The sequence below is a fragment of the Myotis myotis genome, unplaced genomic scaffold (assembly GCF_014108235.1).
Source record: "Myotis myotis isolate mMyoMyo1 unplaced genomic scaffold, mMyoMyo1.p scaffold_m19_p_2, whole genome shotgun sequence".
In the NCBI taxonomy this organism is placed as follows: domain Eukaryota; kingdom Metazoa; phylum Chordata; class Mammalia; order Chiroptera; family Vespertilionidae; genus Myotis; species Myotis myotis.
Genome location: NW_023416324.1, coordinates 2,752,015 through 2,777,579, shown reverse-complemented (window position 1 = coordinate 2,777,579; position 25,565 = coordinate 2,752,015). Strand labels below are relative to the sequence as shown.

The following is a 25,565-nucleotide window of genomic DNA, read 5'->3' as shown; positions in this document are numbered from 1 at the left end:
GAGAGAGAGAGAAAAACATCAATGAGGAAGAGACAAATCCACAGTTGCCTCCTGCATGTGCCCCAACCCGGGCCAGGGATCGAACCTGCAACCGAGGCACCTGCCCTTGACCGAGAATCACACCTGAGACCCTTGAGTCCGAGGCTGACGCTCTAACCACTGAGACACCGGCCGGGGCTAAGTATGAACTTAGGATAAAGGCACCTTTCACACTGTTCGATCTTCCCGAAGAGGGCTGCCAACCCCCCTGGAACGCAGCGTGCAGACAGGAGCCCACCGCCTGCAGCCTCCCGGGCCAATGGAGTCGGCTGGAAGCTGTCAGCTGAATGTGCCCCCCACCCGCCCCCTCCTTGGGACAGAGGAGGCTCAGAGCCTTCACACCAGAAACCATCCTGATGACGACGCAGCCGGGCGGCACAGACTGGTGCACCTGTGTCCTGGGGAGGATTCCCCGTAACCAGGGCCTGACGCTCCATGTATAACTGCTCATTGTCTATTGTCTGCCAACCGCTGAGAGCAGGGCTGTCTGATTCTCTGCTGTAACCGGGCAAGCACCAGTACGCCCCCCTCTGCCCCCCGCCGCCCCCGCAATGAGTGAGTGAATGCATGGAGGGTCAAGAATGCACCCCGAGGGGTCAGGGGGTGCCGGAGCCGTCACATCTGTACAGACAGAAGGAAGAATGGGGGCTTCCCGGGGCGGGGAGCGGGTGGTGGGGACTCGGTGTCTAATGGGGACAGTTTCAGTTTTGCAAGATGAAGAGCACGGGAGAGGGATGGTGGTAACTGCACAACCGTGTGAACGTCTTAACGCCCCCCACGGCACACTCACCACGGTGCCGATGGCACGTGTCTGTCAGGCATAACTTGCCACAATAATGCTTTAAAGCGTTCAGGGCAGACGGACGTGCCGTTTACTGCTGACACTCAATATCAACGGGACAACAGGTGCGGGCGCGTTCACTCTGTACGTCTTAGATTTCAGGAGGAGCTTTTCAGCCAGCCCGTGCACACCCTCCACCACCAGAGGGCAGCAGATGCCCCTCGGCCCAGACACCCGGCTGGGATCCAGGGAGAAAGCGCTGGGTGGGAAAGGAGCCCAGAGACCCAAGCCCCTCCTCTCCCTGGGTGGGAAGGGAAGACGTCTGAGACCACGGAGCCACTCTCCCCAAGGCTGACATGGCCCCCGATGGGGGAGAATGAAATCGGAGGCACCTCATCAGGGACACGCTTCCCCAGTAAGTCAGGAGCCTAATGACTAGGTGTAACTCACCAGAAGAAAGAGAATGCGGCCCTGGCCGGTTTGGCTCAGTGGATAGAGCGTCGGTCTGCGGACTGAAGGGTCCCAGGTTCGATTCCGGTCAAGGGCATGTACCTTGGTTGCGGGCACATCCCCAGTAGGGGATGTGCAGGAGGCAGCTGATTGATGTTTCTAACTCTCTATCCCTCTCCCTTCCTCTCTGTAAAACATCAATAGAATATATTTTTTAAAAAAGAGAATGCGTGCCCACAGATAGGAAATAAGAATAGGGCAGCCCTGGCCAGTGTTTCTCAGTGGTTAGAGCACCGGCCTGCACACCGTAGGGTCACAGGTTCGATTCCTGGTCAAGGGCACGTACCTGGGTTGCAGGTCCAATCCTGCCTTCCCCCCTCCCCTCATTGGGGTGGGTGTGGGAGGCCACCGACCCATGTGATATGTCTGTCACATTGATGCTTCTCCCCCCCCCCCCCCACCCCCTGGACCTGTCCCACTCACTTTAGAATCAATGGAAACAATATCCTCACTCCTTCAGCGAGGATTAAAAAAATAATAACAGGGCGACAGCAACACTAACAACAAAGGCCATTTGGGGGAACACACGGCCTAATGTTAATGGAACCGTTTCCGGGGCTTGAGCAGAAAGGCAACATGTCGGGGCTCGTGCTGGCGGCCCCTGGCCCCAGGGAATGGCCCTGCCCTGTCCGAAGTGGCGAGCTGTCGCCTCCACCAGTCCTCACCCCAAGGGACCGTTTCCAGGCACAGCCATCGTCTGGACACAGTTTGGGGTGTCAGTTATGCCCGGGCCCCACAGTTCCCACGTGAGCTGAAGAGGCGGGAGGCCAGCACTCTAACCTCCTCCGTCTGAGATGTCCTGCCTCGGATGGCGTGGCCGGAGGGTTTTCGGCAGCCAGGTCCTCGCGCGGGTCCTGCCGACGATGGAACCTGGGAGCAGAGACTGCAAGTGGAGGGGATGGACAGGAGGGGTTTTCGGGAAACGCCTCTCCCTCTGACCTTGATATTGAACGAAACCTGGCTGGAGGGAGAGCCTGACTCACCGATGACGCACCTTGGGTGTGGGGTGGGGCGGGGGCGGGGGGGGGGGCAGGGGCGGGAGGCAGAGCCAGCCCAGGGACCGGGCCAGGACGCCGGCTGCTGAGTGCGCCCAGGGCAGCGCCCTCGACGGGAAAACGAATGGTCTGGCTGGAAGCACAGTGAGCGGGCGAGCAGAGGACTCCAGGCAGAGGAGGACCACACACGAGGTGTAAGCGCTGAAGTGAAACCTTCAACGTGACCCGCAGGGACGGGCCGGCCCAGGATGGGGGCTGGCTCGGTCTCTTCACTTGATGGAGAGAGTGTTTAACATTTTAATTCCGTTAATGTGCCTGTTCTTCATGCAGCACTGTCATTTATAGGAAGAAATATGCGCGCATCTGCCCCGCGTCCTGACAGCTCCTGAAGCCGCGCCGTTTCCTAGGTGATGAGGGCACCAGGAGCAGCTTTTGTTCTAATACTTGGTCTGGGGCTCCACGTCCTGACACGGAACCCCGGCAGCCCTGTCACTTCCTGGGTGACAGGAGCGTCTTGTTTTCAAAGGAGGTGGCTCTGGGTGGGGGCTGGCCGCTGGGAAGACCAGCCAGGCCGAGAACGTTGGCATTTTCAGCCCCAGGAGAGGGGAGGGGCTGGAAGGGGGTGTGACTTGAACCTGAGGAGCCTCTGCAAGGTCCCGACAGTGCAGGGTCCGGGACCTTCCAGGTTGGGGAGCACGCCCACCTGCCAGGTGATGCACCCCAACTCCATGGGTTGGAGCTCTGAGGGGGACCCTCCCACACCTCGCCCCGTGCCCCTGCAGCTGGCTGTTCCCCGGTCCTTCATCACGTCCTTCAGTAAACTGGGACCTGAGTCAGCGTTGCCCTGAGTTCTGGCAAACGAAACCCCTGCGGAGGGGGCTGTGGGACCCCAGGTCTAGAGCCAGCCCGGCCGATGCACGGGGACCCGCTGGGCTCAGGGAGGAATGGGGAGACCCGGGTGGCCCGGCCACAGGGGGTTCTGGGTGGGTTTTGTGGGGAGACATTGACAACAAAGAGGTAACACAGGCCCTGGCTGGTGTGGCTCAATGGATAGAGCATGGCCTGCGGACCGAAGGGTCCCGGGTTCGATACCGGTCAAGGGCATGTACCTCGGTTGCAGGCTCCTCCCCGGCCTGGGCCCTGGTCAGGCACGTGCAGGAGGCAACCCATCTATGTGTCTCCTCACATCGATGTTTCTGTCTGTCTCTCCCTCTCTTTTCCACTCTCCCTAAAAATCAATGGAAAATATCCTCGGATGAGGATTAAGAACAAAAAAGGAGAGGTAACACAGATTAAACTATTTAAACAGAAACAATGCTCTATTTTTCGAAAGCGGAGGAGAGAGTCCACTTTTAAAAGTGGACTCGGGTGAAGTCAGTTCCGACCTAGAAACAGCTCACAGGGAACAGACGAGGACCCGGCGTCCAGGCTTCGTGACTGTGCGGGGGGGGGGGGGGGGGGGGGGGAGGACGCAACGCCCCCAGGAAGCGGGCTGAGGCTCTGCGTGGAGGAGGCCACCTGACCTCCCAGCACATGTGCTCGAGGACGGGGAACGGAGACACGGCCCCCATCGGACCACCCGCAGGCCCGGCCGGGCTCCTCTCAGCACCGACGTGCTGGGCTCTCACTCCCTCCAGCATCTCACGCAGCTCGGTCACAATCAATACTCCCCCCCCACCCCACCCCCCCCGCGCCCCCCATCCCGCGCCTCCTCCGAGCCAGAGGCATGACTAACCTGCCGCTGAAGCCGGCCGTCGGGGACACTGAGTCACCCCTGGTGCCTCCGGTGCAATCGGATGAATCAAGGCAGCAGGTCGGGCGGACATTACTCAGTCGCTCGCGGGGCCTGACGCATCCCCTGCGATGACGTCAGATCTGAGACTCCCTTTGGCAGCTCATCCTTCGCTGCGAAGTGGCTTCCAAGTCACAGGAAACGGCTGGAAAGTGACGCCTGAGGGACGTGCAGCCGTGTGCGCACCAGTGCCGCCGAGTGAGGCCGTTCCAAGCGGACGCGGGACTCGTTCCCAGCACCTGACAAAGACCCAGGCCCACCGACCGCGCTCTCATCCCTGGGAACGCAGCCATCTCCCCGTGTGGTCACCCGGTTCAGGGAGGGTGCTGGGCACACAGTCCCGCAGCGCAGGGACCCGAGCACCCAGGGACCTCCGGTCTATAGCCAACCCGTCCAGAGCACCGGGACCCCTTGGGTTTAGGGAAGGAGTGGAAAGACCCAGGTGGCCTGGCCACACGCACCCCAATGGGGGAGGAGGGAGGGCAGGATTGGACCTGCAACCCAGGTACGTGCCCTTGACCAGGAATTGAACCTGTGACCCTACAGTGTGCAGGCCAATGCTCTAACCACTGAGCAACGCTGGCCAGGGCTGCCCTATCCTTATTTCCTATGTGTGGGCACGCATTCTCTTCCTCCTGGTGAGTTATACCTAGTCATTAGGCTCCTAACTTATTGGGGAGGCGTGTCCCTAAAGGGATCGGCCCCCCCGCCCCGCCCCCTCCAGTGATGTGGGGTCGTGGAGGGATGTCAGTGCCGCAAACAAACAGCCCAGCAGCCCGGCCCCCGTGGCGGCCGCACTGAGCAGCCAGGGACCTGGGGAGGCAGCCCTGGCGGCACTGGCAGGGCTTTTCCAGAAGGAAGAGATCGTTCCTTAAACCACGACCCTGGCAGCAGGCACCAGGGGCACCTTGGCGTCCACACCTGGTTGCCGCCACCGAGAAGGAATGTGAACAGAGTCGGGGCTGCATGTTCTTCCCGCTCAGAACCGGCCCGGAGCTGGGGGCACCCGCCCCGCGGGCACGCTGGCCGCTGGCTTCGGTCGGGGGGGCACGGGGCTTCGTAGCAGCCGGCCGGGCTGGACCCCAGCACTGGGCTCTGCCACCTCGGTCGCCGTGAGGCTGCACGTGCAGAAGGCGGGCCTGGCCGTGCACACAGCCAAGGAAGCCATCGAGCCCGGCTGGCGGGGCTCAGAGGTTGAGCGTCGACCTCTGAGCCAGGAGGTCACGGCTTGATTCCCGGTCAGGGCCCCTGCCTGGGTTGTGGGCTCAGTCCCCAGTGTGGGGCGTGCAGGAGGCAGCCGATCAATGATTCTCTCTCATCACTGATGTTTCTATCTCTTTCCCTCTCCCTTCCTCTCTGAAATCAATAAATATATATTTTATAAAAAATAAGAAAAGAAAGCCATTGGTGATGTCACCTCCTTAACCATCTCTCCTGACCCTGGACCCTCCCTGCTGGCTTCCCGGCCTACTCCCTTCTCATGAGAGAGTGCTGTGTTCATCGCCTCCACCCCCTCCTCTCCCTTCTTTCTGGCACCCACTCCCATCAGGCTCCAGGCGGCACCCACACTGTGCTTGTCGATGCTGCTAGGACCTGCGTTGCCACCTACACCCCCTGGTCCTTCCTCTTCTGCCACCTTCACCACGAGGGGCCCTGCTTCTAGGAACTCTCTTCCCTGGCCTCTCCCTGGCTTCCTCTCTTGCTCCTGCCAACTGAAGGAAAACCATGCAGGTTTCAGAGATTCTGCACTCACACAGCTACACGCACACATGCACACACACACACACACACACACAGAGTCACAGATACACACACAGCCCCACACACACACAGCCCCACACACACACAGCCACACACACACAGACACAAATACACACACAGCCACACATACACACACATACACACAGACACACACAGTCATACACACAGACACACACACAGACACACATGTGCACACATTGGCATTCAGACCGGCATTTTAAGAAAAAATTCCTTTACCTTAACACAACTATTTTGCATTTGTAACATTATATACCAGTTCTTGTCCAAATAGTCACATTTTTGGCAAGTGTCAATTAGCTTATATTCTAGTTCTTTAATGTTATCCTATTTTTAAGTTTTGAAAACCCTCAGCTACCATTCTCACGATCCCCCAAATTACAGAAACTGCATACTGTACGACGTTACACACTGAGGTGGGGCATTCAGGCAAAAACCGGGTGCCTGTGGGCTGAACCATGGCTGTGGGTGTGTCTTGTGTGAAATACACAGAACTTGTAGCTGTTGTTTTCCATGTGGAATTTGCGTGGCCCTCACGATGCAGGTCCTAACACTCCAGCTGGGTGACCGGCTGCCTTGAGAGCTGTCCACGGTGCTGGTCCCCACCGCTCCCCGCTGCCCTTCCCCAGGCCTGCCCCCGTCCACCTCGGCCCCTCTTGGTGCCCGTGTGCCGGTGAGTGAGCCCCTGTCCTGCCCCCCAGACGAGGCTGCAGAGGCTCAGGGGATTCGGTGCTCCTCCTCTTTCCCTCGGGGCGCTGCTGGGAGCAGGCTGACTGGGTGTAAGTGTCTTTGGGCTCTTGCTGTGTCATATTCCAGGGATGTCTGTGGGCCACCGGCCTCTCTTGCAAAGAGCTGCCCTTGCAGGGGCGTCAGCAAACGCCTAGCGGAGCCTGGCCACAGAGACCCTGTCCTGGGAGTTTGCAAATTTCATTTGAAGCTGAAGTGAGGTGCCTGAGTTGGTTGCTTAAACTGAACAAAGATAAATTTTGGCAGTGGGGTGTATATTTGGCCAAGCAGATTGATTTCAGAGAGACAGGGAGAGGGAGAGATAGAAACATCAATGATGAGAATCATGGATCAGCTGCCTCCTGCATGCCCCACACTGGGGATCGAGCCCACAACCCGGGCCCGTGCCCTGACCAGGAATTGAACCGTGACCTCCTGGTTCATAGGTCAATGCTCAACCACTGAGCCACATTGGCCGGGCAGTAAACCAGTTCTTGCCAAGAGAAAAAAAGAATGAGATATATATGGACAGAGAGATGGTAAGGCAAGAAACTATGGAGGGAGAGAAGGACAAGGAGAGGGAGAGGGAGAGGGATGGTATCTGTGTTTATCGGAAGCTCCTTTGCATGGCTGGGCAGGATCCCATGGAGAGATCTAGCAATTCATCCACCACGGCTGGTGGATGTTGGGGTTGCTGCCAGTTTTTCACAATTATGAATAAAGCTGTTATGCACGTGTGTGCGTGCATGTGCATGTATGTGCGCGTTTGCGCTCATGTGTATGCATGTGCGCGTGTGTGCATATGTGTGTGCATGTGTGTGTGTGTGTGTGCGCGTGTTGGCCATGTCTGCATGTCACTCGGGCGCGTACCTGAGAGAGGGCCCTCTGCCGCGCAGGTCAGGGTGCGTCCTCGATAAGAAAGTGCCCAGAGGGGCTGTGCTGTGGGGCGTCCCCCGCGCCCAGCGCCCAGGCGCCACCACTCGGTGCTGCCAGCTGGCGGCCGCCTCACCGAGGTCTTGGTTGCGTTTCTCTGATGACACGTCGGGCGCTGTTCCCTGTCCTCACCGGCTCCTGTAGACCTTCTCTGCGAGGCAGCTAGTCAAGCCTTTGTTCATTCTTTCCCTTGGGCCCTGGGCTTGGGTGGTGGGTGTTTTTAATGCCCAGGAGACGGCCTTTCTGTCGGGCCTGTGTTTCATGAGTATTTCTCACAGCAGTGGTTGGTCTTTTCATTTTCTTAACAGCATCTTGCAAAGAGCACGTTTCTAATTTTGATGAAGTTCAATTTACCCGGTTTTTTGTTTGTTTGTTTTTAACATGGCTGGTGTCCTAAGAAATATTTGCCTACCCGAAGGTTGTGTGCTCATGTTTTTCCCTAGTAATTCTATAGTTTTAACTTTTATGTTCAGGTCAATATAGGGTTTTGAGGAAAAAAACGGATATGATCTGACTTATGTGCTAAGAGCTTGTGCGTGCGGTGCAGAGTGGAGGCTGGTGGGGCAGAAGGCAGCCTGGAGGGCATCCTGGAGGCGGCGAATGCCCCAATCTGGGCTTGCACCAGGCCGGGGGTTGGTGCACAGCAGGGAAGTTCTGGAAATACCGACCAGCAAGGTTTCAGGCTTGTTCTTCACTCCTCCCTGCATGACACCCAACTCTAAGGAAAGGCACTGCCTTCTCTGAGACCCACGTGCGGGCAGTGTTACCCGAGGCTGCCTGTCTGTGCAAAACCTGCCTGGGCCTGGATGGGTGCTGTGTGTTTGAACGGGTCTTCACTGTCGTCAATAACCGGGTTTAAGTTTTAACCCACACGCTGTCCTTCTGCGGGCACGGCCGTCCCAAACACAGCCTGGCAGCCCATGGACTCGCGCATGAAGGATTAAGAGAAGGAAAACGACGCACCTCGTGACATTCGGCCCCAGGTGTGCTGGGACTCATCGATCCCATCTCGCCTTGGCCACTCAGCTCTGCCCGACCCGGTAGCTCATGATTGATGGCCCTGGATCGCTCCGTCTGCCAGATCCATACACTCAACTGCTCTTTATAGAATCTCCACGCTGTACACCAGGAACAAGACAATAGATTTATTGCCTATGAGTTGTTGCCTTGAAAAATTACATCAATGCCAAGTGATTGCCTTTCAGCCTCCACAGCCAATCAATTTATTTGCTTTTTTTGGGAGGGGATGGGATGAGGTCACAGGATAATATATATATCGTCGCTGATCACAGAATGAGAAGGAGCGAAGTTCTGGAGAGCGGCAGCCGGAAGCGAGAGCCCTGTCTGGGATCAGCCATGTACCGGCTGGCCTGCTGCCTGCTTTTCCTCGCATGCCTGCAGCCTCTCCTCTCCCTCCCCGCCCCGGGCGCCAGGGCAGGGCCCCTGCAGCTCTCAGGTAAGAGGATTTGCTTCCCGTGCGCGCGCGCGTCCTGAAAGGGCCTTCAGCAGGGTCCTCAGTGCAGTGCTAGAGAGGAGAATGGGCGCGCCTGCTCAGCGGGCGTCTCGTGAAGCCCAGTGCCGGCTATGGAGCGGACACGCGGGGGTCCTGACAGCACGTTTCAGATCCAGTTATGGGAACAGGTGGTTTTTCTCTCCAAAGTGCAAGACTAGAATGAAGGATGGGAGCACGGCTCATGTCGTGTCACGTCCATGATTCACTTTTGGTCTGGGTCAGCTTTTCAATGTTACAAGTTGCACTCAATGGAAAACATTATTCTTGTTTTAATTTTAAGTGAACTGTTTGAATGTAGAGTTTGGTTGTTCCCACTGGAGATTTGAAATATTTAAATTTTAATCCTTTCGTATTTTAAGTTGAGAAGTAACCGTCTGACATGTCATATGGAACAAAAAGTGTATAAAAATGTAAAGAGCCACCGGCTGGAGCCAGGAGACCACGGCCCCCCGCGCACCCCCGCCTCTCCCTGTGGGTGGGCGCTGCATGCAGTTCAGGTCTGAGTTCAATTCGAAAAAACGCATGAGTGAAGCAGACGCGTACTGTGCTCTCACCTCTTCCGGTTAAGAAACAAAAACGAGGACTGATGCTTAGGGAGCAGGTTCCACAAACATTTTCACTGGGTTTTATCTTGTCTTTTTTTTTTTTTTTAAATATATTTTATTGATTTTTTACAGAGAGAGGAAGGGAGAGAGATAGAGAGTTAGAAAGATCGATGAGAGAGAAACATCGATCAGCTGCCTCCTGCACACCTCCTACTGGGGATGTGCCCGCAACCCAGGCACATGCCCTTGACCAGAATCGAACCTGGGACCTTCCAGTCCGCAGACCGACGCTCTATCCACTGAGCCAAACCGGTTTCGGCTATCTTGTCTTTAATTTTGGGTTCTTTTAAACGATTTTTCTTTAAATGAAGAAAAAAAGAGTTCTTCTTAGCCACTGATTTTATAACTTCTAGTCTCTCAAGTTTCTCCCAATTTTCTGATAATTGCCAAGCACCGCTTGGAGCGGCTGGCTCATCTTCAAAAATGTGCATATTATTATTATGACTTTAAAAACTTAGATGAAATAAAAAAGTATTTAAAAAAAATAAAAAAACTTCAATGAAATGAGGATGCCATCTCACTCAAATTCCAAACAGGTGGCACCTTACGTTAGAGTTTTTGCCTGAATATTTTTTCTCATTTGTTTCTCCATAAATGATCCTTTATGACATCAGCACGTATATGTGGCCGACTTCACAGGTTCTCATTCACATTCTCAGAAGTGCTGGGACTTGCTCAGGTGCCTTTATCATGTTGGCTCACTGTCTTTCGATGAAGGCTGCAGCTGGGGACGTGCAAGCCTTGTGTTACATGCATCACATGACGCCGAGTCTCCAATCTCAACATGGTGCCCCCTGGCCGAGAGCTACCCCGGGCCAAGCCTCACACCCACAGGCACTACCCACATGCCTTCCCTGTGCTTCCTGCTCTTCCCGTCCATATCTACTTTCTATCCAACTGACAGAGGCCTGAGGTTGGCCGCACTTCACATGGGAAACATTACTGTCAAGCTCTTTAAAGAGGATTTGAAAGCTGACTCTTGTCTAATAATGGCCTTGACCTCTTAAAGGCCTGAAAGGGGGGCCATGGCATCTCTGCCAATAGGAAGCACATAACCCTGCTTGCAGAAAGCCGGTCCTTCCCTCTCCCCCCCCATTTTCCCGCCAAGTCCCCACGAGCCAGAGGCAGCAGCAGATGCCGGGCAGGAGGAAGAGCCACTTCCAGTGGAAACACATTTAACCGATCCGGGCGCAGCTCTACCCCGACTCACGGCAGTCGACGGCGTGGCTGGTCGCAGGCGGTCGAGTCGGAAGTAGATCCTCTCCTCTTGGCTGGCTGTCCCGCTGGCTTGCAAACTGGGCTGCAGCACCCCTGTTAATGAAAACACCACGATCGATCGGCTTAGCTGTGGTAGCTTCTCTAGTATGATCTCCCTGTGCTTGGTCCCCCGCCCCCAAGACGATGGGGAACAGAGGGAACGGATGAAAGGAACGGGCTGAAGGAGGAACCACGTTGCTAATACGCATCGTTACTCTGTGCAGCAGCTGATGGAGGCGGGTCAGCTCGGGACGAACTGGACAGAGCGTCCCTGTCCCTTCTGCGCGGGCTGCTGGGGACGCCAGGGGCAGAGACAGCTGATGGGCTCGGGAAAGCAGGTAAGGGTTCTGGTGGCGACAGCTCCTCTGATTTTATGGCTCTGAGTTCACTCTCTAGTCGCATCTCCCATGAGGCAGAGCCCTCCTCTGGGACATAAAGATGCTCTTCATGAAATAAGTAAACCAGTCACCCGCCTGGCCCTCCCTGGCACGGAGCCCCCCTGCAGCCTCTTCTCTCTCCTCCCAACTCTTGGCACGCACCGGCTCTCCTTGGCACCGGGGCATCTTCTTCTGCGCAGACTTTTGTTTTGGGGGGAGGGAGGGTATATGCAGTTTCTAGTAAGTGCAGTTTCAGGTGCTGGCTTCCCATTCGCTAAAATCTTAAGCAGATGACAGTCTTTCTGCACCCGGTCCTTCATCAGTAGACAGGCATGATAGAAACACCGCCTCATGGGGTTATGGTGAGGAGACCGTGAGGAAATGCAAGCAAAACGGCCAGCACAGCCACACACACATAACAGTCACGGCCAACGCTGCTGCAGGCGCGCCTCTGAGACGCTGCGGGTGGGTCCAGAGCCCGCAGTGCAGCGGCGACCGCCACGAAGCAGGTCACGCAGCACAGTGAAACGTTTGGCTTCCCGGTGCCTGTGACTGTCTACACGAAACTGCGTTCTATTACGTGTGCCATAGCACTACGGCCAAACAACAACGCTGTGCGCGCCTTAACTAACAATACCGTCACGGAGCCTCCAGCAGGGAGGCGCCTTCCCGTCCGGTAGTTTCACAGGAGATGCAGCAACGCGGTCACCCCTCCCACCTCCACGCCTGGTGCTGCTTCTGGCAGTTCCTTCCTCCATGAAGTCTGAGCCCCTCGAAGCCGCCCGTGAGGGCCGGAGCCAACTTCTTCCAAACCCCTGTGGATGCTGCTACTCTGCCCTCTTCCCATGAGTCACGCGTGTTCTTGGTGGCGTCTAGAGTGGGGAGTCCCTCCCAGGTTTCAGTGGACTGTGCCCAGGTCCCCCAGAGGAACCGCCATCCCTGGCAGCTACGGCCTCACAAAATGCAGCTCCTAAATGAGACTTGACAGCCCAGGGGCTCCTTGGCCCACGGGCTGCAGACGGCTGCTGTGTCGGCATGAAAGCACACGACCGCATGGTCCGTCTCCGTCCGAGTGCTTGGGTGGACGGGGCGCTGTCAGTGAGCAGTCACAGTTTGAAAGGAACCTTTCATTTTCTGGGCAGGAAGTCTCCACAGTGGCCTTAAACTATGCAGCAAACCGCGTTACAAACAGCGGTGCTGTCACCCAGGCTTTCTTGGCCATTCGCAGAGCACAGGCAAGTAGACTGAGCCTGTTCCTAAGGCCCTAGGCTTCCCAGGTGGCGAATGAGCATTGTCTTCAACCTAAAGCCGCCAGCAGCATTAGCCCCTAACAGGAGAGCCGGCCTGTCCTCGGAGCCGTGGAAGTCCTGGGTGGCGTCTGCTCCCATACAGGCAGCTCCCTGCACTCTGATGTGATGACGGCTGCTCTCCTTAAACCGCATGACCAGCCTCGGCCAGCTTCCTCCTCCTCCTGCAGCTCCCTCCCCTGACAGCCGTCCTAGGGCTGGAGAGATGGGACGTGGCTTAGGGAATGCTGTGGCTGCTGTGGCTGCCGTGGGCGTCTGCCCCGACCTCTGAGGCTTTCCCCACACCAGCAGCAAGGCTTTTCCATGTCTTATCACTCGTGTGTTCGCTGGGGTAGCGCTTTTAGTCCCTTTGCGCTCTGGCCAGTGTGGCTCAGTGGTAGAGCAGCAGCCTGCGCCCTGAAGAGCTGTGGGGTTGATTCCCGGTCAAGGGCACGCACCTGGGTTGCAGGTTCGACCCTGTCTCACATCTCATATCCCTGTTTCTCTCTCTCTCTCTCGCTCTCTCCCTCCCTCCCACACTCTCTGAAAATCAATGGAAAAAATACCCTTAGGGGAGGATTCACAAAAAAACAAAACAAAACAAGAAATACTTCCCCTTTGCATTCACTACTTGGCTAAATGGCTCCAGCAGCCTGGTGTTTGGCCTCTCTCAGTTTCCACACGCCTTCCTCACTAAGCGTAGCTTTTGGTCTAAAGGGAGCGATGCGTTATACCTCCGTTCACTTGAACACCCGAGGCCACTGTAGGGCTATCCATTGGCCTCATTGCACTACTGTTGTGTCTCGGGGAACAAGGAGGCCTGAGGAGAAGGGGAGAGACAGGGGGACGGCTGGTTGGCGGAGCAGCCACAACACATACATCTGAGTCACCATCTTGTATGTGTTGGTCTGTGGCACCCCTAAGGATGACAATGGTAACACCAGAGATCACTGGCCATCGATCACCAGTGACAAACAGCAATGATGAGAAACCCTGAAACACCGGGAGAATGACCAAAGTGTGGCCGAGACTGAAGTCCGCAAATGCTGTTGGAAAAAGGAACTTGACGGAGGGACTCGTTCAGCGCAGGGCGCCAGGCCTTCCCGGTGCAACCAAGGCAGGCCTGTGAGGCGTGTGACGCACAGTACAACACAAGGTCCTGCCCTTCCTCCAGGACCGCACTTCTCCAGGCACTGCCACATGCCCAGAACATTCCAGAAGGAATGGAGACTTCTCATAGGCATTGCTTAATAGGAAGGAGTTGGTTATAAAATGTTTTTGATAAACGACTGACCTGCTAAGTGTTGAGGACAATGCAGCGCCCCGTGAATTCTGCAGGAGAGGGAACAGGGTGTGGGCTGCCCTGCCCTCGGCGAACACCGCCGCGGGGGGACAAGGACGGCCAGAAACGAGACATGCGTCAGTAATAGTCCAGCCTGTGTTTTACTAAGACCAGCGTGAAGTGGGAGCAACAGATCTGATGATGAACCGTTTCGCAATATTGTTTTCTAGATGCCGGCACCAACGTGCGTAACCCAAGAGGAAACACGAGAAAGGTGAGTGACTGAGTGAGGCCTACAAATGTGAGAGATGCTGACACCGGACCTCACCCCAGCACCACGGAGTCCCAGTCTGCAGCTCACCAGGGTCCCGGGGGGCGGGGGGTCTGCTTCAGACGGAGGAGCTTCGAGAAGCACTGAGCGTAACTTCCGAGAGGAAGGACACACGCAGACACTGAGGGGGAGGGTGCGCGCGGGGGGGGGGGGGGAGGGGCTGGGGGCCGCAGGAGACTGTGACGGGGACGATGGACGGCACCGAAAGTTAGAAATGAGGACCGTGAATGGAGGCCTTGAGTGCTGAAAGAGAAACCCGAACCTGATCGTCACCCACCCCAACTCTAAATCCGCGTTTCCAGTCCTGAGCCCGTCCGCAGCCGCGCACCGTCCCAGCCCCGCTCCTGCCCCGCTCCTGCCCTGGCGCACCTCTGCCCGTGGGCACATGGAAGCGCAGGAATCCCCGAGCAGCTCAGTTCACTTCACCAGGCCTTTCCCAGACACTCTGACCAGAGGCAGCTTCTCCCGCTAACATCCTTGCACGAACTTACTCAGGGACACGCGGTCCCAGGGACGGCACGCCACCTGAGCCCCACGGGGGAGACCACCTGGGGTCCCACCTGAGCCCCAGCTGGGTCCCTCCTGGGGTAACCCTGAAGGGGAAGGGGTGGCTTCTACCTGTGACTAATTAGAAGTCATCATTCAGATGTTTATATTCTCAACAGAAGAATTCTGGTTAAAGACTCTAATATCATACGGGTGATTTGCTTGTGAAAATTTAGAATACCCCCCAAACCAAGGGTCCAAGAAGTTAGTTTCAAGCCAAATAAGATCTGCTTTACACAGAAGATACGCATATCCGGAACTTGTTATGAAGAAGTTATTTTTTAAAAAGTATCTTATTGATTTCAGAGAGGAAGGGAGAGGGAGAGAGAGAAACATCAATGATGAGAGAGAATCATTGATCGGCTGCCTCCTGCATGCCTCCTACTGGGGATGGAGCCTGCAACCTGGGCATGTGCCCTTGCCCGGAACTGAACCCGGGACCTTTTAGTGCGCAGGCCGACGCTCTATCCACTGAACCAAACTGGCCAGGGCACGGACAGATTGTTTAAATAGAAATAGGTGGTCGAGGGTGCAGGGAGACTCTCGGCAACCCTAGGGCTGCACACACTGGACGGGCCACTGGTTAGAGCCCACATGCTGGGCTCCAACTGCAGTTAAGTCCCCGAGAACATGAGGAAAGGCCTTATGTCTGGACCCCAGTTCCTTTTAACTCATCGATGATCCATCTGTTTTTGTGTGTTGGGTCTTGGTTTCAGGCTTTCTCTGGACAAGACCCTGATATTTTGCTGAATCGACTTTTGGCCCGAGTCAGGGAGCAGCATGAGAAGCGTGGGCACCCCTCTGAGTGCTTCTGGAAATACTGCGTCTGAAGTGAGGACCACCTACTTGTCAACTCAAAACCAACCGTCTTAGAAAATGAACAGCAGACACGCTTCATCTGAAAAGAGCCCAGAAGAAATGCTAGGCAAACTCTGCCCTGTTCATTGTCATTCGGAAAATAAATCCTCTATGTTTTGCAAATAGCATCAGTGGTTATTTAATTATAAACATACTAGAGGCCCGGTGCATGAGATTCGTGCACTGGAGGGGGGTGTCCCTCAGCCTGGCCTGTGCCTTCTCGCAGTCCAGGACCCCTTGCTCCTTATGGCCCACCTGCAGCAGAGGCGGGAGAGGCTCCTGCCAGCCACGAGCCTGGCTTCCGGCTGAGCAGCCCTCCCTCTGTGGGAGTGCACTGACCACCAGGGGGCTGCTCCTGCATTGAGTGTCTGCCCCCTGGTGGTCAGTGCATGTCATAGCAACTGGTTGTTCTGACCTGTTAGGTCTATTTGCATATTATGCTTTTATTACATAGGATTCTAAAATCTCTAGCTCTTTTTTCAATTGATTTTTTAAGAAAATTATCTGAAAATGTAAAAATAAAGCTAATAAATGAACATAAGCAAATGCTAAGAAAAAGTCCTAAAAGGAAAATTTAGCTAAAATAGTTAAACTGCAAATCATTTAAACAAATGACATCATTTTAGCTATGACCTCCTCTCAGCTCTCAAAAATGATGACGTGAGTTATTACTTACAAAACCCACATCTCCACTTGGAAAGCCCCCGGGAGTGAGGGAGGCCACAGGGCTGGGACCATCTGAGTCCCCTGAGGCTGGCGGGGGGGGGGCCCCGTGCTCTGCCCTGTCCCTTAGCTGACCATGTGCTGAACATGGGAAACCTGCATCTGCTGACGCTGAGCCGGGTTTGATCTCAGTTCCCGTGGCCCAGAAACCACAATCCCATTCTTACCAAGTGGGAAGGTGGGTGGGACGTAAGGCTGTGGAGGGGAAGGAACAGCCTGGCGTGTGGGACCCTACGTTCTATGACTACACCTACGCAAACGCGGCCAGGCGGCGGAGCACAGGGAGCCCTAGAGGTGCCTCCAGCAGGAACGGACCGCCTCGGCGTCCCCCGAGCCCTGCACGCACCCCACCACCACCTGGGAGGGGCAGAGCGGCCCACTGATCTCAGCAAACACCAGTCTCGCACAGGGCACAGGCCAACCTCCCGTCCCCACTGCAGACAGACCGACGGGAAAGACGCCTCAGGGCCGGCGAGCGGCTGCGTCACCGAGAACACACTCACGCTCGGGCCGCGGGGGAACACGGGTGTCTCGCGCTGGGGCAGCACCAATACGAACTCACTAACAGAACTCTGAGCCACAAGACGATTCATATTTATGATCCCGGAGAGAAGGCGAGTTCCACTGCACACGGCTCTACACCCCTCCCTGGTGTGGGGACGGGAGGCTGCTATCCGGGCAGATGGGCTTTGCAGTCGGGTTCCGCGGTCCGAGCCTGTCCCCACGCACGTGGGCACCTAGCGGGAGCCCTCCCCAGGTGGCACCCCGCCCACCTCAGCCCCTTCTCTGGGAAACCGTGTTTTCTGCGTGTCCTGCTGCTTGTTACGGAAGGTGCAGACGGCTGAACGGTGCACCAGTGGCAAGTCCTGCTGGTTTCAGGCTCGGTTCCGATTTTAATTGTGAGATGTTGCTGCCACCAGTGACCCAGACTTGGTGAAGATGGGTTCACTGGAGGGTCCTGAGGAGTCACTTGGTTATTGACTTTATAAACTTGGCACTGACATTGGTATCAACCACGTGGGCACAGGTTCAGGACCTGCCGACGCCTCCGTGTAAGGACTGGGAAACGCCGATCGTCCACACGCGCTCACCCCCACAGCTCACACCCCCACAGCTCACACCCCCACAGCTCACACCCTCACAGCCCACACTCACAACTCACACCCCACAGCTCACACCCCCACAGCTCACACCCCACAGCTCACACCCTCACAGCCCACACTCACAACTCACACCCCACAGCTCACACCCTCACAGCCCACACTCACAACTCACACCCCCACAGCTCACACCCTCACAGCCCACACTCACAACTCACACCCCCACAGCTCACACCCTCACAGCCCACACTCACAACTCACACCCCCACAGCTCACACCCCCACAGCTCACACCGTCACAGCTCACACCCCCACAGCTCACACCCCCACAGCTCACACCCCCACAGCTCACACCCCCACAGCTCACACCGTCACAGCTCACACCCCCACAGCTCACACCCCCACAGCTCACACCCTCACAGCTCACACCCCCACAGCTCACACCCCCACAGCTCACACCGTCACAGCTCACACCCCCACAGCTCACACCCCCACAGCTCACACCCCCACAGCTCACACCCTCACAGCCCACACTCACAACTCACACCCCCACAGCTCACACCCCCACAGCTCACACCCCCACAGCTCACACCCTCACAGCCCACACTCACAACTCACACCCCCACAGCTCACACCCCCACAGCTCACACCCTCACAGCCCACACTCACAACTCACACCCCCACAGCTCACACCCCCACAGCTCACACCCTCACAGCCCACACTCACAGCTCACACCCCCACAGCTCACACCCCCACAGCTCACATACTCACAGCTCACACCCTCACAGCCCACACTCACAACTCACACCCCCACAGCTCACACCCTCACAGCCCACACTCACAGCTCACACCCCCACAGCTCACACCCCCACAGCTCACATACTCACAGCTCACACCCTCACAGCCCACACTCACAACTCACACCCCCACAGCTCACACCCTCACAGCCCACACTCACAACTCACACCCCCACAGCTCACACCCTCACAGCCCACACTCACAACTCACACCCCCACAGCTCACACCCTCACAGCCCACACTCACAACTCACACCCCCACAGCTCACACCCCCACAGCTCACACCCTCACAGCCCACACTCACAGCTCACACCCCCACAGCTCACACCCTCACAGCCCACACTCACAACTCACACCCCCACAGCTCACACACTCACAGCTCACACCCCCACAGCTCACATACTCACAGCTCACACCCTCACAGCCCACACTCACAACTCACACCCCCACAGCTCACACCCCTCACAGCCCACACTCACAACTCACACCCCCACAGCTCACACACTCACAGCTCACACCCCCACAGCTCACATACTCACAGCTCACACCCTCACAGCCCACACTCACAACTCACACCCCCACAGCTCACACCCTCACAGCCCACACCCACAACTCACACCCCCACAGCTCACACACTCACAGCTCACACCCCCACAGCTCAGTCACAGCTCACATACTCACAGCTCACACCCCCACAGCTCAGTCACAGCTCACACACTCACAGCCCACACCCCCCCAGCTCTCACTCACAGCTCACACCCCCACAGCTCACACCCTCACAGCTCTCACACCCACAACACGAATCCTGCTGAGAAACCAGCTCGCCTGGGCCACGTCCCCCCGACACACCAGACTCAGGGTGAAGGCCTGTCGCACTTCCCAAGCTTTACATGTAGTTTATTTACTGTTTCCACTTAAAAAAGATCCCCCATTAAAACACTGACAACTAGTAAAAACGAGCGGACTCACACAGCTAATTATAAATTCAGCCAAAAGGAAAGTTCATTCGGATTAAGCTGACCTTGTGAATCATAACGAAACGTCACTTAGTTGCAAAACGGTCCCATTCATACAGCACTTTTGTTTTCCTAAGCCCTGACCTCTCACCCAGGAAGTACAGCCTCTCGGGGAACATGTATGTAAACATCGGAGCCTGTGACACACGTTTCATTAGCACTTTCTCGAGGCATCAGTACAGCAGCTCTAAGCCCGCAGGACCAGGGGCGCTGGCGGCCGTGGGGAGCGGTCAGCCTCCCTCCTCGCCGCCCAGCGCCCGCAGCCCGGCCTCCACGGGCACCGGCTGACCCACAGGCCGAAACCGAGAGTCCAGACGCTGAGGAATCCGCCCACAGCGAGCACCAGTTTCAGATCAAGCCCCGGGGGCGTGCACTCAGAAGGCAGGGAAGGCAGCGGGTGCAGGTACAACCACGTCGGGAACACGTGGGAAGGGCTCGCGCTGTGGGACGCAGGTTTAAAACACGTCCGCGCACAGCAGCGCTGCCCGGACAGCTGCGTGTCCGCTCTGATCGGAGGCACAGTGATTCTACGGGTGCACAACAGCCAGGGTGACTCATCAAAAAAAAAAAGTGGCATTTTTCACCAAGAGCAAACATAAAAAACCACATAACTTGCCCAGCGCAACACAGGCTTCAGAAATCATTTCACAATCCAGATGAGGGGACATCAGGTTCTCGTTCATAAAACAGGCGTATCTGCAGGGAGCCGCTTAATATTAAAAAATGCCACGGAATGTCATCGGAAGCATCTGGAAAAGGTTCTGACCCCGTAAAAGACAGAATCTCCTTCCAGGAAACGACTCTGCACAGAGGCTACGCCCCGGGGACGGAGAGTCAGGGGATCCAGAATGAGGCCCAGCAGGGTCGAGTCTCCTAATGTCACCAGGACGCATTTTACAAAAACTGTAAAACTCGGAGGAGGAGCAAGTGTTTTCCTAAAACAAAATAAAACACACACACAGACACACACACACAAACACACACACACAGACACACACACAGACACACACACAGACACACAAAAACACACAGGCACACACACAGACACACACACAGACACACAAAAACACACAGACACACACACAGAGACACACACACAAACACAGACACACACACACAGAGACACACACACACACACAAACACACAGACACACACTCACACACACACACACAAACACACACACACAGACACAGCCACCAGGAGGAAAAGTAAGCGCGTCCGCGCAGAGGACAGGCTCCCGTGACCCACGTCTCCTCCTTCCTCTTTCTGACCTGCGTGGAGGGAGCTGCGTGCCTTCCCCGCAGGAGCAGGAGCAGGAGCAGGAGCAGGAGCAGGAGCAGGAGCAGGAGCAGGAGCAGGAGCAGGAGCAGGAGCAGGAGCAGGAGCAGGAGCAGGAGCAGGAGCAGGAGCAGGAGCAGGAGCAGGAGCAGGAGCAGGAGCAGGAGCAGGAGCAGGAGCAGGAGCAGGAGCAGGAGCAGGAGCAGGAGCAGGAGCAGGAGCAGGAGCAGGAGCAGGAGCAGGAGCAGGAGCAGGAGCAGGAGCAGGAGCAGGAGCAGGAGCAGGAGCAGGAGCAGGAGCAGGAGCAGGAGCAGGAGCAGGAGCAGGAGCAGGAGCAGGAGCAGGAGCAGGAGCAGGAGCAGGAGCAGGAGCAGGAGCAGGAGCAGGAGCAGGAGCAGGAGCAGGAGCAGGAGCAGGAGCAGGAGCAGGAGCAGGAGCAGGAGCAGGAGCAGGAGCAGGAGCAGGAGCAGGAGCAGGAGCAGGAGCAGGAGCAGGAGCAGGAGCAGGAGCAGGAGCAGGAGCAGAGCAGGAGCAGAGCAGGAGCAGGCAGGAGCAGGAGCAGGAGCAGGAGCAGGAGCTGGCTGACCCGGGACACAGCTGCTCGGAGCAGACCCAGCTCGGCTGCAGGGAGCACGGGTCCCGCGGGGGCTGCGCCCGCCCAACACCGAGCCCCCCCCCCCCCCCGACCTCTCTCACTGTGCAGCCCCTCCCCACTGACCCCCGTTTAGGGGCAAAAAAGAGGCAGTGCCCCCAGACCTCTGGCAGGGCCGGACTTTTGGTGTAAATTAGCTGGAAAGAAAGCGTTAACTGGTAGTTTTGGTTTAAAAGCATTTAAACACAGACGCATATAAAACCAATATTAATTTCTACAAACCTTTTTACAATCACTGATGTATGATTTACAATCATACGATGATTTACAATCACTGATTATGACTGTATGATTTACAACCATAAAAACAAAGACATTAAAAAGGAAATACCACTGATTGAGTCAGAAGCTTTCACACGCGGAAGCGAACTTCAACGGCCCCGGAATGAGCCGGCTGCAGCGGGTCGCTTCTGCAGATGAGACTCAGGTTCCGTGGCAGGTGGAGCCCGAGGGGGAGCCTCTGTGCGGATGGTCCAGATGCCCTCGGAGCTCGGCACCCCGGGGCCGGCGGGCAGCGCGTGCCATCGGCAAACAGGAGGGCCGGGTGCTGTGAGCTCACGGGCGTCTGGTGCTGGTCATGGGGCAGCGTCACCTGTGCTGACTGGACAGTTTAGGGACCTCGGGAGGCGCAGGGCCATGGGCGGGACTTGCCTCGTCTTCGGACGGGAATGACGGACGTAGCAGCAGAGCCAAGGCCATGAGGCTGAGGTCTGGTTGGGCTCTGCCGTCTACGCTCACTATCCCTCCCTCTGCTGCACACACAGCTTTGCGAAGCCCTCCAGTCCTCCGGACACAGCTGAGCCAGAAAAAGCCGGCTGTGTTTTCATACGCCGGGAACAGGGAGAAGGAAAAGATTCTATATACCAAGTCTGTTTCGGAGAAGCGATTCCGTCGAGAGGCCGAGGAGGAGAAACCTTAGCGTTCAAGGACAACGCCGCGGTCATTTACAGTCAGGGGCTCCGAGATGTCCCGGGAGGCTGTGCTCGGCACCTCACAGCCACTCAGCTGCCGTCCGGGGTCCTGGCTGCAGGCTCCTCCCGTGCCACCGCCCGCGGCTCTGTCCCTGCAGGAGGCACAGGCCTCCAAGGAGGAACAAGGCAGGCGGGTTATTTGACGGGACACCAGCTGGCGTCTCAGGCAGTGAAATGCGGGCCAGGCACCGCGTCCAGTTCCCACACCCACTCACGTCCAGGACATCCACACGCTCGCTCCTTCTTAGAAGGTAAACAACAGCAACTTTAAACGCTTCTGTTCACCTGCTTGGGGCTCATTCCTCACAGGCCCTTTACTCACGGAGCAGGAAGATGGGATTAAAGGAAACAGGGCCTGGCAGTGACCAGCCGCCCTGGTCTTGGGGAGATGGCACATGGCCCTCCGACAGGCAGGCTCGCACCCTCTCCTTAGAAAGAGGGAACTCCAGGACTTGCTCAGCCCATAAGCCTCAGTGCACACTTTCTGGGCACCTCCCTTCACCCTCTTGTTCTAAGTTCTGACCTCACACATCACCTCCCACAGCCGTCACACCATCACTACAGAGCCAGCCCCTCGGCCACCGGCAAACGGGGCGTCCATCCTGTGGGGACGCATCAAAGCAAAGACCACCTGGGTCCCCGGGGGCTCCCGCTACGCACGGACACCCCTCTGGTGTGGATCTCACTTCTTGAGTCTCAACTCCCTTCAGAGATGCACGCCCGTCTGAACGCGATCGGACACCTCGCTCCCCGTCCACCTCAGCTCAGAGCAGCGCTCTGCCCCCTCGCCCCGGAACCGGCTGACGGGCGGGAGGCCGCCGCCTGCGTCAGGAACCCCGCGCTCCCAGCCCCCAGCCGGCCACGCCTACCGGCTGTTCAGCGGCCGGACGTCGCACCACACAGAAGTCGCCGGGAGGGTCCTGCCACCCACACTCCGCGCCCAGCACCCTCCCGCCCAGGACCCGGCCGGACGCTGTGCTCACGTGCGTGTCCGCTCCCGGAGGGAGGCCCCGGCTCTGCGCCCCGGCCAGCTCCGCCCGCTGCCCCGCGGAGAACTGTGGCTGCCGCCGCCTCATGCGCTCCAGCTTCGCCAGGTCTTCCCTCAGGACCACGTCTTGCACCCTGAGAACAGACGGCAGCAACCTCACTGGCCCTGAGGGCCCGGGTGCTTGTCACGCCCCCGGAGAACGGGCTTTTCCTGTTGTGAGATGCGCTTTCCATCGCCTGTGAGTGACGATGCACACGCTAAACATACGACACACGCTAAACATACTATGCACACGCTAAACATACGGTGCACGTGCTACACATACGATGCACGTGCTAAACACACGGCATTGCTCCTCTGTCCCGTGGGCAGCCAGACCTCCTCTTCTCGGGGACATCTGTGCAGAGTCTGAGGAGGCGCCAGAGAGACGCCCTCAGCCCCCCACTGTGAGTGCAGAGACAGCCCCTCTGAACAGAACAGCCCTGCTCACGCCGCCTGGAGCACTGCCTCCCCTGCCCTCTTGCCTTCCCCCCTCCCCCCGCCCCCCTCCCCCCCCCCCCCCCGTCCTCCTGCCCTGATGGAGCACCTTTGTTTAGTCTGGACCAGCCGTGCGTGCCCCACCACCGTGACCACTGTGTCACGTAATCGTTCATCATTGGACTTCAAATGAACGAATTTAAAAACGCAGCTCCCCGAGGGTCTGTGTATAAACAGCTCACAGCCACTCGGCACTGGCCCCATGGAAGAGCCGATTAGGAGCCGATGGAGTGGGTCTGCCAGGCGCCGCTTACCTCTCGGGCAGCTGGTACGTCATGAGGACGCACTCGGGCGTCTGTGCTATCATCCTCCACACGGGCTCCTCCGCTGCGTGGGGAACGGCGTCCCCCGCCCGCACTTCCCGAGGCTGCCGCCCGTCGGGGGCGACTTCAGAGGCGCCGTCGCTACCAGAGAGGCACATGCTGCTGCCACTGCTCCCTGCCAAGAGCCAGCACGGAACAGATCAGCACACGCCTGCCAGCTCCTTGATTCCGCCACCGCCCCTCACCACCAGCCCTGCCCCCCGGGTCACCAGCCAGGCTGGCCAGGGCACACTCAGAGGACGCCGCTCGACCCTGCGGAGCACATGCCCTCACAGGGCGCCTGGGACACTGGTCAGGATGGGCCAAGCTGGACCCTCAGCAAGTGCCAGGACATTTAAAAGCATAAAGAATGTGTTCTGTCTGCAATTCAGCTCGCACCCAGCGAAATACCTAGAAAACTCCCAATACTAGGTAATCAAATAATTTCTAGTAACTATGGTCAAAGAAAACACAGGGGAAGTGAGAAACTGCTTTACACTGAATGAAAATAAAAACACGCACATCAAACCTGAGGGATGAGTAAGGCGCTGCGTGGAGGAAAACAGAAAGCACTAAATGTTCCTATTAGGGGGAACAGGTGACTAATTAGCGGTCTAAGCTCCCACCTTAAGAAATTAGAAAAAGGGCAAATAAGCGCCGAAAGCACACAGAAGGGAGTAACAAAGCTCAGGGCGGAAATCGGTAAAACACAAAGCCAACAACGGGAACAATTAAACCTGTTTCCTGGAGAAGGCAATACAACTGGTAAACAGAGTCAGAACAGTAAGAGCACAATGGATTCTACAGACACTCAGCGAGTAAGAGAATGCTGTCAACAAGTTTATGGCAAAAAATTCAACAACTTAGATGAAATGGACAAAACCTGGAAATACACAAATTCCCGAAGATCCTCAAGGAGGAACAGAAGACCGAGTCGACCGCAATCTATGAAAGAAATCAGATGTGCTGTTAACAGCCTCTCACAGAGAAAACCGCAGGCCCGATGGCGTCTGCGTGCGATTCTACCGAACATGCAAGGACGACACATCAACTCAAAACGAGCTCCTCCAGGAAACGAAGAGGGAAACGTCCCCAAGTCATGTTTTAAGGCCATCCTTCCTCTAATACCAAAACCCGACAAGGAAAGAAACCAATAAATCAATATTTCTCATAATAGGTGCAATACTCCTTAACAAACTATTAGGGTATAGAATCCAGCAATATGTTAAAAAGATAAAACAGCATGATCAAGTACAAGGTTAACTTAAGATTTGAAAATTAATATAATTCACTATATTAATAAAATAAGAAAAAAAACCATATGAGTATCTCAACAGGGGGAGGAAAACACCTCAGCGAATTACCAGGGGAAAGGCACGTCCTCCCTCTTACCGACAGGGAACATTTAAGGGAACCACACCTGGCATCACACTTAATGGTGCAACTCTGTGAGCAAGGCAGGCACGCTTGTCTCAGTGCTCTGCTCACACTGCTCTGGGGTCTTGGCCAGTCCAATAGGCACCAGATCATAAGGAAGAAGTGAAGCTATATTCGCAGACAGCAAGACTGTCCACGTGGAAAAGTCCTAC

General features: G+C 56.5%; 2 protein-coding genes across 11 annotated transcripts in view; one reads left to right on the top strand and one right to left on the bottom strand.

The window, feature by feature from the left end:
* The first annotated feature begins 8,806 nt into the window (after positions 1–8,806).
* On the top strand, positions 8,807–15,733 carry UTS2 (urotensin 2). Its single transcript, XM_036349497.1, has 4 exons — positions 8,807–9,011; positions 11,155–11,268; positions 14,106–14,149; positions 15,469–15,733. The coding sequence occupies exons 1-4, from the start codon at positions 8,807–8,809 to the stop codon at positions 15,580–15,582; spliced, it is 477 nt and encodes a 158-aa protein (XP_036205390.1). The 3' UTR covers positions 15,583–15,733.
* Positions 10,867–25,565, bottom strand: part of PER3 (period circadian regulator 3) — a 52,322-nt gene continuing 37,623 nt past the window's right edge. For 6 of the 10 annotated variants that reach the window (XM_036349487.1, XM_036349491.1, XM_036349490.1 and 3 more), the window contains 3 exons: positions 23,929–24,112; positions 23,133–23,271; positions 21,335–22,258 (listed from right to left, as the gene is read on the bottom strand). In XM_036349487.1, the coding sequence (XP_036205380.1) occupies positions 22,094–22,258; positions 23,133–23,271; positions 23,929–24,112 (488 nt within the window). In that variant the 3' untranslated portion in view covers positions 21,335–22,093. Of the gene's footprint in view, positions 10,985–21,334; positions 22,259–23,132; positions 23,374–23,928; positions 24,113–25,565 lie in introns of those variants that run through there. The other 4 variants (XR_004974042.1, XM_036349492.1, XM_036349493.1 and 1 more) reach the window with 4 other exon arrangements.

Excerpts from the sequence above, each read along its gene's own strand:
- UTS2 (XM_036349497.1), top strand. The coding sequence starts at position 8,807 with ATGAGGTCACAGGATAATATATATATCGTCGCTGATCACAGAATGAGA. Across the intron at positions 9,012-11,154 it reads AGGGCCCCTGCAGCTCTCAG|CAGCTGATGGAGGCGGGTCA; the intron begins GTAAGAGGATTT and ends TACTCTGTGCAG. Across the intron at positions 14,150-15,468 it reads CAAGAGGAAACACGAGAAAG|GCTTTCTCTGGACAAGACCC; the intron begins GTGAGTGACTGA and ends TCTTGGTTTCAG.